This window comes from Phoca vitulina, unplaced genomic scaffold, assembly GCF_004348235.1.
Source record: "Phoca vitulina isolate PV1807 unplaced genomic scaffold, GSC_HSeal_1.0 scaffold12, whole genome shotgun sequence".
Classification (NCBI taxonomy): Eukaryota; Metazoa; Chordata; class Mammalia; order Carnivora; family Phocidae; genus Phoca; species Phoca vitulina.
In genome coordinates, this window is record NW_022589715.1 from 5670621 (window position 1) to 5688489 (window position 17869).

The following is a 17869-nucleotide window of genomic DNA, read 5'->3' on the forward strand; positions in this document are numbered from 1 at the left end:
CACTGAGTAATGTATAGGATTGTTGAGTAATTATACTGTACAACTGAAACTACTATAAGACTGTATATTAATTAGACTGGAATAAAGAAAAAAGTTCACACCAAAAATAAATAAACTGTAATTATATAAGGCAATGGATGTGCAACCTAAAAAAAAAAAGTTACCTATGCTATCCGCATTGCCAAATCCAGAGGCCAGTGCACATCTCTCTTGAGCTCTATAAGCACTCCTTTACAACTGAGTATCCCCTTTATGTATCCCATCCTATCTGACTGGATAATCCCCTTTAGAGCACCTTTATTTCCCGATTCCAGAAACCAAACTCTCCTAGTTTTCCTCCTACACCACTGGCAACTCCTCTCTCCCCTTTGTCAGATTCTCCTAATCTATCGCAGCTCTAAAGCCTAGAGTATCCCAGGGCTCAAAGCCTCTTCTCTATGTAGTCTATCTCATCCAATCTCACAGTTTTAAATCGAAGTCATTCAGAGGACTCACATTAACTTCTCTAGCTTAGATCTTTTCCTTGAACTGCAGACTTAGAAGTACATTGTCTGTGACATTTCCACTTGGAGAGTATCTCCTAACTAGTCTTCCTGCTTCCAACTCTGCCTCCCCTGGAGTCTATTTTCCACACAGAATACAGAGTCAGGGCTACTGAGTATAGTTGCGCAGACCACGCATGCATTCTGGGGCTATAACTGCCTAAAGGGACACCGTTTTCTAATTCACATAAAGGCGTATGTTGAATAGTAGCACCTCTGGCCAGAGGGAATGACGTCACACACCTTTGCCTCAAAGCCTCAAAGCCGGCAATGGCTTCCTATCTTTCTCAAAGCAAAAGTCATAATCCTTATAAAGGCCAATAAAGTCCTACACAGTGTTAGCCTCTTGGATCTAACTGCCTGTTACTCTCCTTCTTACCCATCCACTCTAGCCACATGCTTCCCTGCCACTTCTTAAACCTTCGAAGCACACTCCTGGCTGAGGGGCTTTGTACGCGGTGTTTCTTCTGCCTTGAATGTTCTTCCCTCAGGAAGCTTCATAGCTCTCTCCTTCATTTCCTTCTTGTCCCTGCTTAAAGGACATGCTATTAGAAGCCTTCCCTGATCACTCTACATAAATAGCAACTATTTAAAAATAACAGCAGTTTATTTTGGCATTTTCTACCTCTTTTATCTTTATTTTTTTCCAGGGCACTTTCTACCTGACATATTAAATATTGTTTAAGGTCTTTATACCTCAAACTTGCTTCTATGAAGACAAGAACAATATTTTATTCATTGTTGTAATTCTAGTCCCTAAAATAGTACCTGGTGCCTAGTAGGTGCTCAGGACATACTTGCTGTATGAATGAATGCCAAAGACGGTAAGAACCTCCAGTTATAATGTCTACGTTTTCAAAAAGAAGGGACTGCATCTAACTCAGAAGTTAGGTTCTTAAGTCAGCAGGTAAAGTGAAAATATAGCTTAAAATTACCCTGGAAGATTCCTAGATTCCTTTAAAAAAAGGTGTCAAGTTTGAGATTGACATATTAGCTCTCAGTATGTCTGAAATGACTATTTTTCTTCTAGAACAAAAAAAAATTGTAGATTCTCTGGCTGAATATCAGATCAAGTATTTGGTTATGTTAGGGACTATGTATAAAAAATATATATTTAAACCCTAAAATCACATACTCAGTACATCAAGTGGCTTCAACTACAAAAAGCACTTGGAAACTAAGACTGACCGAGGGAATTGTAATTCTTCTTCCATTTCTTGCTCACTGTGGGGCTCAGATTCATTTACTGGCAAGTTTAAACTACTTAAATGCTATCTGTTTTTCTTTTTCTTTTCCTGAGTGCATATAGATGTATTCATTTAAGTTAAAAGCATGTTTGTTGCAGTTAAACTCCAGCATTCACCTATATTCCTTTCTAACTAATATTTAGTTGGGAGTTATTTCCACAAAAGAGAGAGAGTGAGTGTGTGTGTATGTGTAGCTTTAAAGAAATCTTTCCATCTCTAAAAATTCCAGTAGACAGCTTGCAGTGCCACTTGAGAGACGAGAATTCTCTATCTACACTGCACAACATGCAGCAGTAAAATCTTTACTTTCACTAAATATTCATTAGAGTTATCAGAATCTACTCATTATTTAAAAGTTGAGTACGAAAGAAGCCTGGCTATGACTCTGTCACGGGTCATCACAGGAAGCACCAGTGAAGATTTGGCTGATATGTCTGGAAAAGAGATAATTAATCCATCAACTAAACAGACAGCGAGTACAGTCAAGTAGCATTTTGGGACTTTCAAACTACAATGTGTAAGAAACTCTTAAAATAATTTTCATCACTTTCGCCATTTCCAATATTTACTTTCCTGGTAACAGGAGTTAGAGCAACAGTATTATATTCAATTCACAGTGTCATGTAAGTTGAAGTTAACTTCAGATTCCGACCTTGCAAAAAAAAGCCGTTATTTGCCAACATGCCTCTAGAAAAGGTTACAAAGCGGGAGACTGCAAGGTTTTAAAACAAGAGGAACGATTCACTTGACCGGAATTACTCGGCATTTCCCCCCTCTTCCTCTTAGCTCTCTGCTGTCCCACAGATTAGGAATTGATACCGGTTCTGCATTTACACATTACAAAAGCATAATGACCTGGATGAGCGCCTCGATTCGCTGAAGATGCAAAAGTCATCGCCATCATCCCACATTCTGCTCGAGGCTTTCCTGTTGCCGGCACCACCACCGCCCCCGTGAGATCTGCTCGTGTGACTCCTGCCTTCCCTTCCTCCTCTAGAAGACCCTTTTCCACCTCCTTTGCCCGGCTTGCCTTTTCTTCTTACCGAGGAACTCATTTTCACCTGCAAGAGAAAAACTAATACAGACATCATAAAACCAGACAAGTACGACAATCCTTTGTCACAGTTATGGAGATAGCCCATTACAAAGAAATAAGGACGGGCACGTGTTTTAAAAGGGTCAGTCTAGGGGAAGCAGAGATAAATTGTTTTGACAAAAGCTTTACAAGCACATCCCTCTGAGGATTAATATTTAGTGAGTCTCTCTGACACAGATTTCTTTCTTTTTTTTGTTTTTTAAAGATTTTATTTATTTATTTGACAGAGAGAGACACAGCGAGAGAGGGAACACAAGCAGGGGGAGTGGGAGAGGGAGAAGCAGGCTTCCCACGGAGCAGGGAGCCCAATGCGGGGCTCGATCCCAGGACCCCGGGATCATGACCTGAGCTGAAGGCAGACGCTTAACTATTGAGCCACCCAGGTGCCCCTCTGACAGATTTCTTAACCAGGGATGAGCATCAGAAATACACGGAGAAGTTTCAAAACACACATGCTTAAGCCCGAGTCCTACATCCTGATTTGGTTAGATTTGGTATAGGGTTTAAAAAACTCTAGTTGAAAAGAGATGTTTTCCATGTATTTAATATGTGATTTGATAAACAAAATTTTAATTTACATATACACTTTCAGAGACACAGACCTGGCTCAGAGATTTTGCCTGGGTAGAGTGAAAGTGTAGAGCTTTTGTGTGCAAATGAAGTTGAGTTGTTAACCAGCTTAAAATAGAATGTTATAACTATATGATGTTTTATGTAAGCCTCATGGAAACTACAAAGCAAAAATCGACAGTACATATACAAAAGAGAAAGGAATCAAAGCATACCACGACAGAAAATCATCAAATCACAAAGACAGCAAGAGAGGAAGAAAGGAGCAAAAGATCTATAAAACACCTAAGAAACAATTAACAAAATGTCAGTATTAAGCCCTTACCTATTAATAATTACTTTAAATATAAATAGATTAACTTCTCCAATCAAAAGACACAAAATGGCTGAATAGATAAAAAAATAAGACCCAACTATATGCTGCCTACAACAGAAGTGCTTTTTGGCTTTAAGGACATCGAATGAAAGTGAAGGGATGGAAAAAGCTATTCCATGCAAATGGAAACCAAAAGAAAGCTGGGGCAACTATACTTTATTGGGCAAAATAGACTTTAAGGCAAAAACTAACAACGGACAAAGATGGTCATTATATAATGATAAGGGGATTAATTCATCAAGAGGATCTAATAATTGTAAATATTTATGCACCCAACATCAGAACACCTAAATATATAAAGCAAAACAGAATTTATAGACCAAAAAGAAAGTAAAAATGAAAATTATACATTAAAATTATAAAATATAGCCAAAGCTAGATATTTATTTTTATTTATTTTATTATTATTATTTTTTAAGATTTTCTTTATTTGTCAGGGACAGAGAGAGCACAAACAGAGGGAGGGGCAGACGCAGAGGGAGAAGCAGGATCCCCGCTGAACAAAGAGCCCGATGCGCGACTCTGGATCATGACCTGAGCAGAAGGCAGATGCTTAACTGACTGAGCCACCCAGGAATCCCCGAAGCTAGATTTAAGATAGTTTCTTAGACTTAACATAGTCTATAATAAGAGAAAATAGTTGTAACTCAAGAAGTAATAAGCTACATTAAAAGAATAAAATACCTAGGAATAAATTTAACCAAGGAGGTGAAAGAACTGTGCACTGAAAACTATAAGACATTGATGAAAGAAACGGAAGAAGACACATATAAATGGAAAGATAGTCTGTGCTCATGGATTGGAAGAATCGATATTATTAGAAAGTCCATACTACCCAAAGTAATCTCCAGATTCAATGCAACCTTTACCAAAATTCCAACGGCATTTTTCACAGAAACAGAACAAATAATCCTAAAATTTGCACGGAGCCAAAAGACCCTGAATAACCAAAGCAATCTTGAGAAAGAAGAACAAAGCTGGAGGCATAACAATCCCTGACTTCAAACTATATTACAAAGCTGTGGAAATAAAAACAGTATAGTATTGGCATAAAAACAGACACACAGATGAATGGAACAGAATAGAGACCCCAGAAACAAACCCACATATATATGGTCAATTAATCCACAACAAAAGGAGCCAAGAATATACAGTGAGGAAAGAAGTCTCTTCAGTAAATCGTGTTGTGAAAACTGGACAGCCACATGCAAAAGAATGAAATTAGATTATTATCTTACACCACACACAAAAATGAACTCTAAATGGATTATAGACTTGAATGTAAGACTTGAAGCCATACAACTCCTAGAAGAAAACATAGGCAGTAAACTCTTTGACATCAGTGTTGGTGAGAATTTTTTGAACCTGACTCCAAAATCAAAGGCAACAAAAGCAAAAATAAAAAAGTGGGTAAACTAAAAAGTTTCTGCAAGCAAAGGAAAACATCAACAAAATGAAAAGGCAACCTATTGAATGGGAGAAAATATTTGCAAATCATGTATCTGATAAGAAATTAATATCTAAAATATATAAAGAGCTCATACAACTCAACAGCAAAAAACCCCAAACAATTCAATTTAAAAACTAGCAGAGGATCTGAATAGACATTTTTCCAAAGAGAACATACAGATGGCCAACAGGTACATGAAAAGATGCTCAACATCACTAATTATCAGGGAAATATGAACCAAAACCACAATGAAATATCATCTCACACCTGTGAGGATGGCTATTATCAAAAAGACAAGAAATAATGAGTGTTGGCAAGGACGTGGAGAAAAAGGAATTCTTGTGCACTGTTGGTAGGAATGTAAATTGGCGTAGCCACTATGGAAAACAGTATGGAGGTTCTTCAAAAAATTCAAAATAGAACTACCATACAATTCAATAATTCCACTTCTGGGTGTTTATCCAAAGAAAATGAAAACACTAATTCAAAAAGATATACATATGGATATATACAATGGAATACTATTCAGCCACAAAGGAGAATGAAATATTGTTATTTGCGACAACAAGGATGGACAACTAAGGGCATTTTGCTAAGTGAAATTAGTCAGAGAAACACAAATACATACAATCTCATGCATGTGTGGAATTTAAAAACAAAAACAACCAAGCTCACAGATAAAAAGAATAGACTGGTGGTCGCCAGAGGTGGTAGGTAGAGGGTGGGTAAAATGGGTAGAGGGGGTCAAAAGGTACAAACTTCCAGTTATAAAATAAATAAGTTATGGAGATATAATGTACAGCATGGTGACTATAGTAAATAATACTCTATTGTATGCTTGAAAGTTGCTAAGAGAGTAAATCTTAAAAGTCCTCATCACAAGAAAAAAAATTTGTAACTATGTATGGTGGTAGATGCTAACTACTAGACTTACTGTGGTGATCATTTCACAATATATACAAATGATAAATCATTATGTTATATACCTGAAACTAATATAATGTTATATGTCAATTATACCTCAATTAAAAAAATGATATATGCTATAGCTATATATATCTGTATATAGCTATATGCTACTTATCACTTTAAATTCAAAGAAACAAATAAATGAAAAGTAAACAGATGGTAAAAGATAAATTATGCAAACAGCAACCACAAGAAAGCTGGAGTGACTGTGCTAGTATCAGACAAAATAGACTTTAAAGCAAAAAAAAAAAATGTTACTAGAAATAAAGAAGGACATTTCATAATGATAAAGGGGTCGATCTAGCAGGAAGATATAACAATGATAAATATATATGCACCTAATAACAGAACACCAAAATACATGAACCAACAATTGATATAACAGCAAAGAGGACAAAATTCCTCATGAAGCTTACCTTCCAAAGGGTAAGACACAAATAAACAAATAAATAGATAATATCAGTTAAATGCTATACAGAAAAAGAAAAATCCTAAGACTGTTATTTTAAAGAGAGTGGTCAAGTAAGGCCTCTCTGAGATCATGTTTGAGCAGACACCTGAACAAACTGAGAGAATTAGCCATGAAATATTTGTGAAAAGAATATTCTGGGGGGAAGGTGCCAGGTCCAGAACATCTTCAATGCACTGAGCTGGACAAACAGTAAGAAGTCTGATGGGTCCGTACTGAAGTGAGGAGAGGGGATGAGGTCAGAGAGCAGAGAAGGCCAAGAAAAAGCTGGAGACAGGGGGAGCACTGGGAGGAGAGGCAAGAGAGAAGAGGTTGTTACCTCAGTAAATCCTGCAGGCCACAAAGCTAACATTGCATTGCCACAGTAAAGATCTGGTTGGGTTTAGTGTTTAAGTTGCAGTTATTGCCACTTTAGGCTAATACTTGACTTTGAAGATTTTATACACAATATTTTTGTTATACATCACAACTTGGCCACCTCCACTCCAAACAACAGAATGAATTTTCTTAAAGTGAGCTTAGTTTCTTTTGGTGATTCATGTTTGTACATAGATTCTGTGATCCCATTTCATACTGCATCATACAGGAACACTTTGTATAAATGAATTGCTTTTTGTTTTCATATTATTAGTAGTATCATGGTCCCATCACATGCCTATTAACCTCATTAATGTGTCATTAGTCTTTGAAAAAAAATATGTAAATATGTATGTGTAACATGAGAATTTCTCTCCAAAGCAGGGCTTAAACTATTTTGGAAAAGTTTGACAGAGTATATCATGTGAATTCAGATTTACCTCAATGCCAAGAATTATGTTTAGATAGGAAAAAAGAAACTTGTTTTGATCTCAGATAGAAAAATAGATTGCTTTGGGTTTTATGTGGCTTTAGATTTTTTTTTTTTTTTAATTAATTTTATTTATTTATTTGACAGAGAGAGACACAGCGAGAGAGGGAACACAAGCAGGGGGAGTGGGAGAGGGAGAAGCAGGCTTCCCGCGGAGCAGGGAGCCTGATGCGGGGCTCGATCCCAGGACCCTGGGATCATGACCTGAGCCGAAGGCAGACGCTTAACGACTGAGCCACCCAGGCGCCCCTGTAGCTTTAGATTTTTAAAAAGCTAGAATTTAATCTGTTTAGCTAAGAGTGATTTGGAAAAAAAATTTTTTTTGGAAAATTTTTTTAAAAATTCTAAATATGATAGGAAGTCACTAAAGAGCTGAGGCAAAAGATGGCTAGGACTGACTCATGTTTTAAAACAATTATGCTAGCTGCTTCGTGAAGAATAAAGAGACTGCAGGGGGGTGAGGAGAAGCCAGGAGGCCAACTAGGAAATTACTGCAGTTGTTCAGGCAGAACAAATACAGAGAAAATACAGTGGGCGGGACTAGGGTGGGAGCAGCAGAGTTGAAAAGTGGTCACAGATTCTGAATGTATTTTAAATGTAGATGAATTAGATGAAAAGTATCAGAAAGAAATGTCTACAATTATTGTAAGATTTTTTGGCCTAGGTTAACTGGGTAAATAGTGGTGTCATGTGCTCAGAACTGGAATATTGGGGAGGAAAAAACCGGGGGAGGGGTGTCACAAGTTCAGATTGGATCTGTTACATTTGAGATGCCAACAAGATACTCACGTGGAGACATACTGAACGTAGTTGAATATACAAGTCTGCATTAAGGGGAAAGGTAAGATTATTTCATTTAACCGTCTAAAAATCTAGTACAGTAAAGATTATTTTCTACATTTTATAGAGGAGACTAGAGCACAGATAAATTATATGACTTGTCTAATGCCACCGAATGTATAGAAGCAAAGTCTGGAGCCAGGGTTTCAAACAATCTGTTTGACACCAAAGCCAAAATTCTTTCTACCGTATCTCTTCCTCCTCAACCACACACGTACCTTATATCTTCAATTCAAAGTTTAATGATAAACAAGACCCCCTTTGATTTGTGCCTGGGTCTTAATTTATAAAAGTGACAACAAGGAGAGGTCAATGCCACCGAAAGAAAAGTTTAATGTTATTCACCGTTTGGCCAGAAAGGAGAGAGGTACATCATGCCACGCCAGGCCAGGCCCCAGGAGGAGGTACCAGACTCAGTCAGGAGGCACAAAGGAGCCAGGGGAAGGCAAAAGCCACAGCCTTTCTTAGGGTTTCCGCAGGAAAGGCAGGGCCGAGTAAACAGTTTAGGATTGGCCAGTTAAAATAATTCCAGCAGGCTTTGGGGCATAGGGGCTGTGCCTAGTTGCCTGTGACCTGGCCCTGGGTTGATTTAGGGGGAGGGAGGAATTGGCTTGGGGTGCAAAAATTAGATGAAGGAGGTAGGTGGTTGGGGGTTGGTCTGCATATGAAAGGTATGTTCACAGGTCAAGGTGAATTAGCTATCTCTAGGAAGGGCAGTTTCTTCCTGGCCAGGTAGGCCCCCAATGTGTCAAAATATAATAAAATATGGAAAATAAGAAATGATTAATATACTTTTCCAATCCAAATTTCAAATCCCTTCATTGCAAGTTTCCTGACTCCAGCTCTCTTAGATAAGAATATCGTAAGAAGCCCAACTACCTCAAATTCTTCTGTAAAAACATTGGTACTTACACACATACTCACAAAAATGTAGGGTCATTTAAAGCTTAACAGAAGACCAAAACAATCAGACAAACTGAATTCTGTAAAGTTGTGCATCAATAATTATCTATTACTTCTAGAATTCAGACAAAGGGAAAAGATACACAAATCAGACAGAAAGATCAGAGCTTCAGCTCAAAAAACACCCAGTCCAGGGAAGTTTGTGTAAGTAAAATACATTAGGAAAAAAGCAAGAAGATAATGTGCTTTGATTTTTAGAGTGGCTCGCCAACCAGACTGCGCCCCAGCTAGCTTGCCTAAATAATGATCAACAACTTGTCTCACACCAACCCAGAAAAATCGCACCTTTACAACCTGATCTGAGATCTGCTCTCAAAATGTTGAAGGAAGGCTTGCTGGCTGTATCCAATACAATTCAGCCCAGATGTTTTCAAGGGAATGGGAATTAGGTTGTATAATCTACATGTATTAAATTTCAGCATTCTATTCCATTTAGCCTGGGAAGATTCCAACTATTTTTCTTCACCGTGGACACAGGGACCTAAGTTTGGCTCAAAGAGGATCCTTTGTTTCACACGCAGAACAGGCCCCCAGGAACAGAATCACCAAACAGGACACTGAAAACTGATCACACACCACTCCCTTCCCAGGCAAACCTCTGACCGACCCCACATATCCAGCTCCACGCAGATTCCTACACCTGGTACCTTTCTTCCAGCATACACTCAGTTCGAGACGGTGACAAGAGACAGGAAAGGAAACCCGAGCCTCTCCAATGTAATCCTTTACCCCTCTCCAAGTTGAATTCAGCTCCCTCGCCTCCAGCCGGGGTGCGGACAACCCGGGATCCTGCTGGTCCAGACTCCCAGGCCCCAGCCAGGCTGCCCGGATCCCACCCGGCCGGATGCTCCTCAGACCCTGACCACCCCCGGAGAGGGAGGCGGTAGCAGGGTCCGCACACTGACAACCAGGGCGGCGCGCAGACCACGCACACAGGCGCACATCCCTTGTCCGCGGAAGGGGAGGCCGTGGCGGGTTCGAAGCGCTGCTTCCCGGGGCGGCTGTCAGGAGGGAGGGCCCAGGCTGAGGGGTCCCGCCAGGGCTTCGCCACCCACCGCGATCTCACCTAGAGCGGCGCCGCCGCGGCCCTGCAGCAGCAGCACAACCTCCTCCCTTCCGATTGGCTCAGCTTCGGGCCCTCGCATATTCGCTTCCGGGTGAGAGGTGCCTCGTCGCCCCGGCAACCGAGTCGCGCTCTGCGCGGAGTTAGCGCTTCTTTCGCTCAGTGCCATAGAGCTGGCGGCCCAGGAGGAACCGCAGAGTCAAGAAAATATCTGCAACACACCTCTGTCGAGTGAGTGCCCCTCCTCCCAATGCCCCGAGCCGGGAAGTTCACCTCTAAGTAGAACTCGCATTAAGCCAGAGCGTGGACACTGGTAGCTGCTGTGTGGCTGTGACTTATTTCCTGATCGTCTACACTGGGGATGGCGTGGGGACACGGAGACAACCCCCCCCCCCCCCCCGTCCTGGGAATCAGAACACCTGGATTCCAGCTCTGTTTCGGCCGTAAACTCGCTGTTGTGACATCTTAGGCAAATGCCATCCTCTCTAGATTTTTCCTCTATGGTGCCAGATGGTCTCCATCTCTTACATTCCCTCTCGCTCTAACATTACAAAGTTTCCAATGGTTGAAAACAGTTTGGTTTTTCTGTATGATCAACTTAGGTACCCTGCTTAATAAGCATTTAAAGACTGGGGCGCCTGGGTGGCTCAGTCGTTAAGCGTCTGCCTTTGGCTCAGGTCATGATCCCAGGGTCCTGGGATCGAGCCCCGCATCGGGCTCCCTGCTCCGCGGGAAGCCTGCCTCTCCCTCTCCCACTCCCCCTGCTTGTGTTCCCTCTCTTGCTGTATCTCTCTCTGTCAAATAAATAAATAAAATCTTTTAAAAAAAATAAGCAATTAAAGATTGCTTCCCAAGTGCTATTTATTCATTAGATATTCAGTTCCTACCTACAAGTACTAAGCACCTACCACTAAGTACTACTATGCTGGACACTAGAGTGAGAAAAAAAGATTTGACTAATCCCTGATCCTTGACCTAGATGAGCTGGGTATTGTGATTGGGGATTCCAGAACAAACGCATTATTTTAACAGGGTTCTAAGTACTGCAGTAGGGATCGGCCCAGGGTGCTGTGGAGACTCCTAGAGGAGTCTGGGGGTGAGGGGAGATAAGAAAGGATTTGCTCAAGTGATACTTGTCTTTTTCTTTGTGCCTTTTTCTGGGAAAAATTTGCAACTTTGTATTCCAGTTCACCAATTTACTTTTCAGTTGTATTCATTATGCTATTCAGTCATTACCCCAATTATGTTATTCATTTCCTAGATTGCTAATTGGTTCTTTTTCATAACCACCTATTTCTGTCTCAAGGATACTATACTCTCCCTTTCTGTCTGAGGATGTTACAGAATTTTAATGTCTTCTACCTATTGTGTTATGTTTCCTCAAAAGGGATGAGCCTCTGGTCTTTCTCAATTGGCACTTAATTTTTAAGTGAAAATGTCAGTTCTCTTGCCCCACCCATAGAGATTCTGTCAGTAGTTTAGGAACTTGAAGGCATCCCAAGTAATTCTGAGGCACGAGCCACACTTTGAGTAACATTCTGGTAGACTCTTTAGTCCCAGAAGTTAGAATTTACTTATCTTCTCTATATATGTTCTCTTTGATATTGGAAAAATATAATTTTTTAAAAAGATTTTATTTATTTATTTGACAGAGAGAGAGACAGTGAGAGAGGGAACACAAGCAGGGGGAGTGGGAGAGGGAGAAGCAGGCTTCCCGCGGAGCAGAGAGCCTGATGTGGGGCTTGATTCCAGGACCCTGGGACCATGACCTGAGCCGAAGGCAGACACTTAACTGACTGAGCCACCCAGGCGCCCCTGAAAAAAAATAATTTCTAATGATTTGGTCCACTAAATGTCCCAGGGCTTTGAGGCATAGATTCCCCTCAGTCCTTTCTTTTGACCTGGTCTCCATTCCAATCTCATTCTGTTTAGACAACCTCACCCCTACCTCTCCCCACTATCATTTACTATCTTTATTTTCTATTCCCTCCTTCTGCCAGTTCCTCACTTCACTTTACCTCTGTGAGGGCATCAATAGGTCATATAGGCTACCCAAGAGAAATAAAAACATATATCCACACAAAAACCTATGCATGAATGTACATAGCAATGTTCTTCATAACAGCCCAAACTGGAAACAACCCAGCTGTCCACCAATTGATGAATGGATAAACAAACTGTTATTTCTGTACAGTGGACTATTATTTGGTGATAAAAAGGGATGAAGTACTGCTACATGCTACAATATGGGTGAACCTTAAGAACATTATACTAAGTAAAAGAAGCCAATCATAAAGGACCACATACTGTGTGACTCCATTTATAGGAAATGGCCAGAATAGGCAAATCTATAGAGACAGAAAGTAGATTAGTGATTGCTAGGGGCTAGGGCTGGGCCTGGGGTGAGGTGGAGCTGGGCGTAGAGAAGAGGTGGGAGTCGAAATTAGGGGAATGAAGACTAACTGCTAACATTCTAAAATTAGATTGTGGTGATAGTTGCATACCTCTTAATATGCTAAAAAAACCATTGAATTGTATACTTTTAAAGGGTAAGTTTTGTGGTATGTGAATTATATATTTATAAAGCTATTATAATAAATAAATAAAAATAGATCATCTAGACAAAGTTATTCATTTCCCCAGGGCCCTACACTAGACAACGGAAATGCCAAGTAATCATGCTTGTGATCATATGAAGTGAGTCAGTTTGGGTAGCTCTTAAAGCACATAAAAATATTTAAGTTTATGTGACTTTTCTTAAATCTTTTATAACAGCTGCTGAAGTGTGTAAGATAAACTTTATATTTCCAAATGGAGACAAGTATGGTAAGCATACATTTCAATTACTTTTTCTATCTAGACTAAAATTAAATAGCTTAAGGGGTGGTTGAGGTGGAAAGAGCTGAGATGCCCTTCAACAGATGAATGGATAAAGAAGATGTGGTCCATATATACAATGGAATATTACTCAGCCATCAGAAAGGATGAATACCCAACTTTTACATCAACATGGATGGGACTGGAGGAGATTATGCTAAGTGAAATAAGTCAAGCAGAGAAAGTCAATTATCATATGGTTTCACTTATTTGTGGAACATAAGGAATAGCATGGAGGACATTAGGAGAAGGAAGGGAAAAATGGGGGGGGGGAATTGGAGGGAGAGATGAACCATGAGAGACTATGGACTCTGAGAAACAAACTGAGGGTTTTAGAGGGGAGGGGAGTAGGCGGATGGGTTAGCCCGGTGATGGGTATTAAGGAGGGCACGTACTGCATGGAGCACTGGGTGTTATATGAAAACAATGAATCGTGGATCACTACATCAAAAACTAATGATGTATTGTATGGTGACTAACATAACATAATAAAATTAAATTAAAAAAAATAAAATGCCATTGTAAAATTTAAAAAAATTTAAAAAAAGAAAAAATTAAATAGCTTAAGAGTAAAAAAAATGAGGGGCGCCTGGGTGGCTCAGTCGTTAAGCATCTGCCTTCGGCTCAAGTCATGGTCCCAGGGTCCTGGGATTGAGCCCCGCATCGGGCTCCCTGCTCCTTGGGAAGCCTGCTTCTCCCTCTCCCACTACCCCTGCTTGTGTTCCCTCTCTCACTGTGTCTCTCTCTGTCAAATAAATAAATAAAATCTTTAAAAAAAAAAAAAGAGTAAAAAAATGAGACTGTAAATTTTGTAGAACAACTATTGGGATATTAACTCCATTAAATAAAATGACATAGAAATACTAATAGATGGACAGATTTAAAATTTTTTTTTTAAAGATTTTATTTATTTGACAGAGAGAGACACAGCGAGAGGGAACACAAGCAGGGGTAGTGGGAGAGGGAGAAGCAGGCTTCCCAAGGAGCAGGGAGCCTGATGTGGGGCTTGATCCCAGGACCTGGGATCATGACCTGAGCCGAAGGCAGACGCTTAACGACTGAGCCACCCAGGCACCCCACAGATTTTAAATTTAAACTCTAATGTTAAGTCTAGATAGTATGCCTCGGAAACCTATGTATGGGATCTGTCAGTCTTCCTGGCCAGTGTGTTTTAATGGTTACCTGACCTTCTAAGGGGCGCTTGTCTGGCTCAGTTAGAAGAGCATACAATGCTTGATCTCGGGGTCGTGAGTTCGAGCCCCATGATGGATGTAGAGGTTACTTAAATAAATAAATAAATAAATAAACTTAAAAACCAAAACAAGACTTCTAAGTCCATGGAGCTCCTTTATCTCTGGCCTCATTGGTTTCAATGCTAGGGAGCCAAAGAGACCCATAGGGGTACAGTTATGATTAGTCCTGAACATAAATACTTTATTACCTAGTCTAACAAGGTTCCCATTCATAATGCATTACAATATATTTCTCTCTTGTTTAGATGGTGACTGTACAAGAACATCTTCTGGAATCTTTGAGAGAAATGGAATAGGTATTCATACCACTCCTAATGGGATTGTCTACACAGGAAGCTGGAAAGATGACAAGGTATTGTTGTTGTAATATTGACAGTGGATAAGTAAGCCCATTGCTTAAATGATTCCTGGCATTTCACCATTAATGAAAAACACATGTCAGTAGACTATATAATAAAAATAACTGATATGAACATAGGAGTGATATTAAAGTCATACAGGGTTTGTCATCTTTTTTTTTTTTAGTTTTATTTGTTTAAGTAATCATTACACCCAACATGGGGCTCAAACTCCCCACCCCCCCTTCCCGAGATCAAGAATCACATGCTCCTCTGACCAAGCCAGCCAGGCCCCCTGTCATCTTTATTACCATCTTTCTCATCTCCTATTCACTGAGTAAAGCTAAATGCATTACATAATTTACTCATCTAATCCTCACAGTACCTCATGAGGTAGGTACTATTAATGCTCCTATTTTACAAATGAGGGAAATCAGGCTCAGGTTTCTTGCGCAATTAGTGATGAAACCAGATGTGGACTCAGGTGTGCTTGAATACAAATTTTTGTTTCTAACAACTTCTTTGCACTGTTTCCTGGGCTAACTAAATTGGTTGTCCTTTAAGACTTTTGATATATTCAAGATGTCTTAAGGATCCTATTATCATCATCATGGACCCCCTAGATGTTCAAATGCCCCACATTAGGAACATTTGACTTGGTGGGCTTCAGAGAGAGATGCATTTGAAGGACAATGATCAATGGTAAATGTTTTCTTATTTTTGTGGAAATAAAGGGTGATACAATGATAGATTAAATAATAACTAAATGGATGATAGACATATATATACAGAAACTGAATGTTAGTTACTGAGGTCATTTCCTTTGTTACAAACAGATGAATGGTTTTGGAAGGCTTGAGCATTTTTCGGGAGCAGTGTATGAAGGACACTTTAAGGACAATATGTTTCATGGATTGGGGACTTATACATTCCCAAATGGGGCAAAGTATACTGGAAACTTCAATGAAAATAGGTAGGCTTAAAATAAGAAGTCATTGTAGTTCTAAAAGGTTCTTTTCAGGCATTTTTGCTTAAATATTATATTTACTTAATGCTAAATATTCTTTTGTAATACAGTTCATTAAAATATATTTATAGTATATTTATTAAGAATTGTTGGATTAGGGGCACCTGGGTGGCTCAGTTGGTTAAGCGTCAGATTCTTGATTTCAGCTCAGGTCATGATCTCAGGGTCGTGAGTTCCAGCCCTGCATTGAGCTCTGAGCTGGGCGTGGAGGCTGCTTAAGATTCTTTCTCTCCCTCTGCTCCTCCCACCATCTCTCTTCCTCCCTGTTAAAAAAAAAAAAAATTGTTGGGTTATTTTGGGGGGGAAATGTTATAAACAGAGGTTAAGACCATCATGAGCCTCCAAAAGAAAATATTCTTGTTGATAACCTATTAGACTTTTCATTTATTTCCTCTTATCTCTCCTATTGCTATAGAACTTTTTGTCATCAGCTTGGAAATGGAAAGCTTGTCACAATTATTGAGAAAATTTAGGCCAAAAATTATATATATCAGGATATAAGAAGTATATCCTGATAAGCTTTGTTTTTTCTTAATTTTAGAGAGGGAGGGAGGGGCAGAGGGAGAGGAAGAGGGAGAATCTTAAGCAGGTTCCACACCCAGCATGGAGCCCGATGCCAGGCTCAATCTCACATCCTTGAGGCCATGACCTGAGCCGAAATCAAGAGTTGGATGCTTAACCAACTGAGCCACCCAGGCACCCCTATCCTGATAAATTTTTTAAAAAAGCAGCCTTGGGGGATAATTTCAAATTTGTTTATTGGATTTTGACCTGATATATGTGTGTATTTTTACTAAGCTAATTTTTAAAGTGTAAGCAAAATTAGTTAGTTTTCGAATTGTAGAAATGTACTCACTGTTGTCCTTTCTGAGCTTATGCTTGAACGAAAAATAAAAGTAAAATGAAATAAAAGCACACTTTTACAAGCTTAATCTTCACACTGAATACCATGCCATATAATCCAGAGGTTCATGTTCATTTACAAATATCCCTTTATTTGCAGAATTGAAGATACAACCTAATTGTTATGAAGTGGTTGATATAAATACATTTTGAGGAGGGCAGAAAAGTGTTCACCTTTTTTGACTCCCAAGTCTGTGCTGATAACGCAAACTTTTTCCACTGATGTTAATGAAGGGAAAAAATCTAACCCCTGGCATAAGTCTGTTTGTTTATGTGAAGTACATTTTCACTACTCCCAAGAGTCTAAGAAAACCCCGCATAAAGCATAGCACCTCACACATAGTTGATGGTCAATAAATATTTGTTGAATAAATGAATGAACTAATATGAACTTTTCATTTTTTAACTGATTGTTTTGGTTTTGTGTAAACTGAGTGTATGTGATCCTAAAATCTTGGATACCAGAATTTGTATAATAACAATGTTTGTTTGGAATAGTAATGGTTTTGGTAGGATATGAAAGCAGGATGCTGAATTTTATTTTACTTTATTTTATTTCATTTTATTTTATTTTATTTTTAGGATGCTGAATTTTAAATCAAAGTTTGAAAGTGGAAAGATATAATTCTTCAGGCATAGAGTATAATATGCTAGACAATCTTATACCTGGACTCTATATTCTTGGTCTTGGTTAATGAACAAATTTATTTTTCACTATTGCAGGATGGAAGGTGAAGGACAATATACTGACACCCAAGGACTAGAATGGTGTGGCACCTTTCATTTCACTGCTGCTCCAGGCCTGAGGCTAAAGCTCCACATGTAGTATATTCTGCATTATTTTAATGTGGTAACTGAAACTTTTAGGTATAAGGAAAACTTAGTCATCTGAAATACCTTCATATACTACCTCTATAACATAATTTAGCCAATAAAACCATCTCTCAACGTCTTTTTGAACTTTATATTCATCATCTTATAATCAGTTTAAAATAAATTATGTGGGGTGCCTGGGTGGCTCAGTCGGTTGAGTGTCCAA

General features: G+C 39.3%; 2 protein-coding genes across 6 annotated transcripts in view; one reads left to right on the forward strand and one right to left on the reverse strand.

Annotated features, from left to right (window-relative positions):
* Positions 1 to 10521, reverse strand: part of DHX57 (DExH-box helicase 57) — a 58200-nt gene extending 47679 nt beyond the window's left edge. Inside the window, exons 1-2 of one of the 4 annotated variants that reach the window (XM_032410342.1) lie at positions 10436 to 10521; positions 2645 to 2850 (exon numbers count right to left, since the gene is read on the reverse strand). In XM_032410342.1, coding sequence (XP_032266233.1) covers positions 2645 to 2844 — 200 coding nt within the window. In that variant the 5' untranslated portion in view covers positions 2845 to 2850; positions 10436 to 10521. Of the gene's footprint in view, positions 1 to 2644; positions 3072 to 10098 lie in introns of those variants that run through there. The other 3 variants (XM_032410343.1, XM_032410344.1, XM_032410341.1) reach the window with 3 other exon arrangements.
* A 22-nt stretch (positions 10522 to 10543) lies between these two features.
* Positions 10544 to 17826, forward strand: MORN2 (MORN repeat containing 2). 2 transcript variants are annotated; one of them, XM_032410345.1, is made up of 5 exons: positions 10544 to 10663; positions 13208 to 13258; positions 14808 to 14914; positions 15737 to 15873; positions 17554 to 17782. In XM_032410345.1, the coding sequence occupies exons 4-5, from the start codon at positions 15737 to 15739 to the stop codon at positions 17654 to 17656; spliced, it is 240 nt and encodes a 79-aa protein (XP_032266236.1). In that variant the 5' UTR covers positions 10544 to 10663; positions 13208 to 13258; positions 14808 to 14914; the 3' UTR covers positions 17657 to 17782. The 2 variants fall into 2 exon arrangements, with proteins under 2 accessions (XP_032266236.1, XP_032266237.1); XM_032410346.1 differs by lacking the exon at positions 13208 to 13258 and having other exon boundaries at positions 10557 to 10663; positions 17554 to 17826.
* The last annotated feature ends 43 nt before the right edge of the window (positions 17827 to 17869 follow it).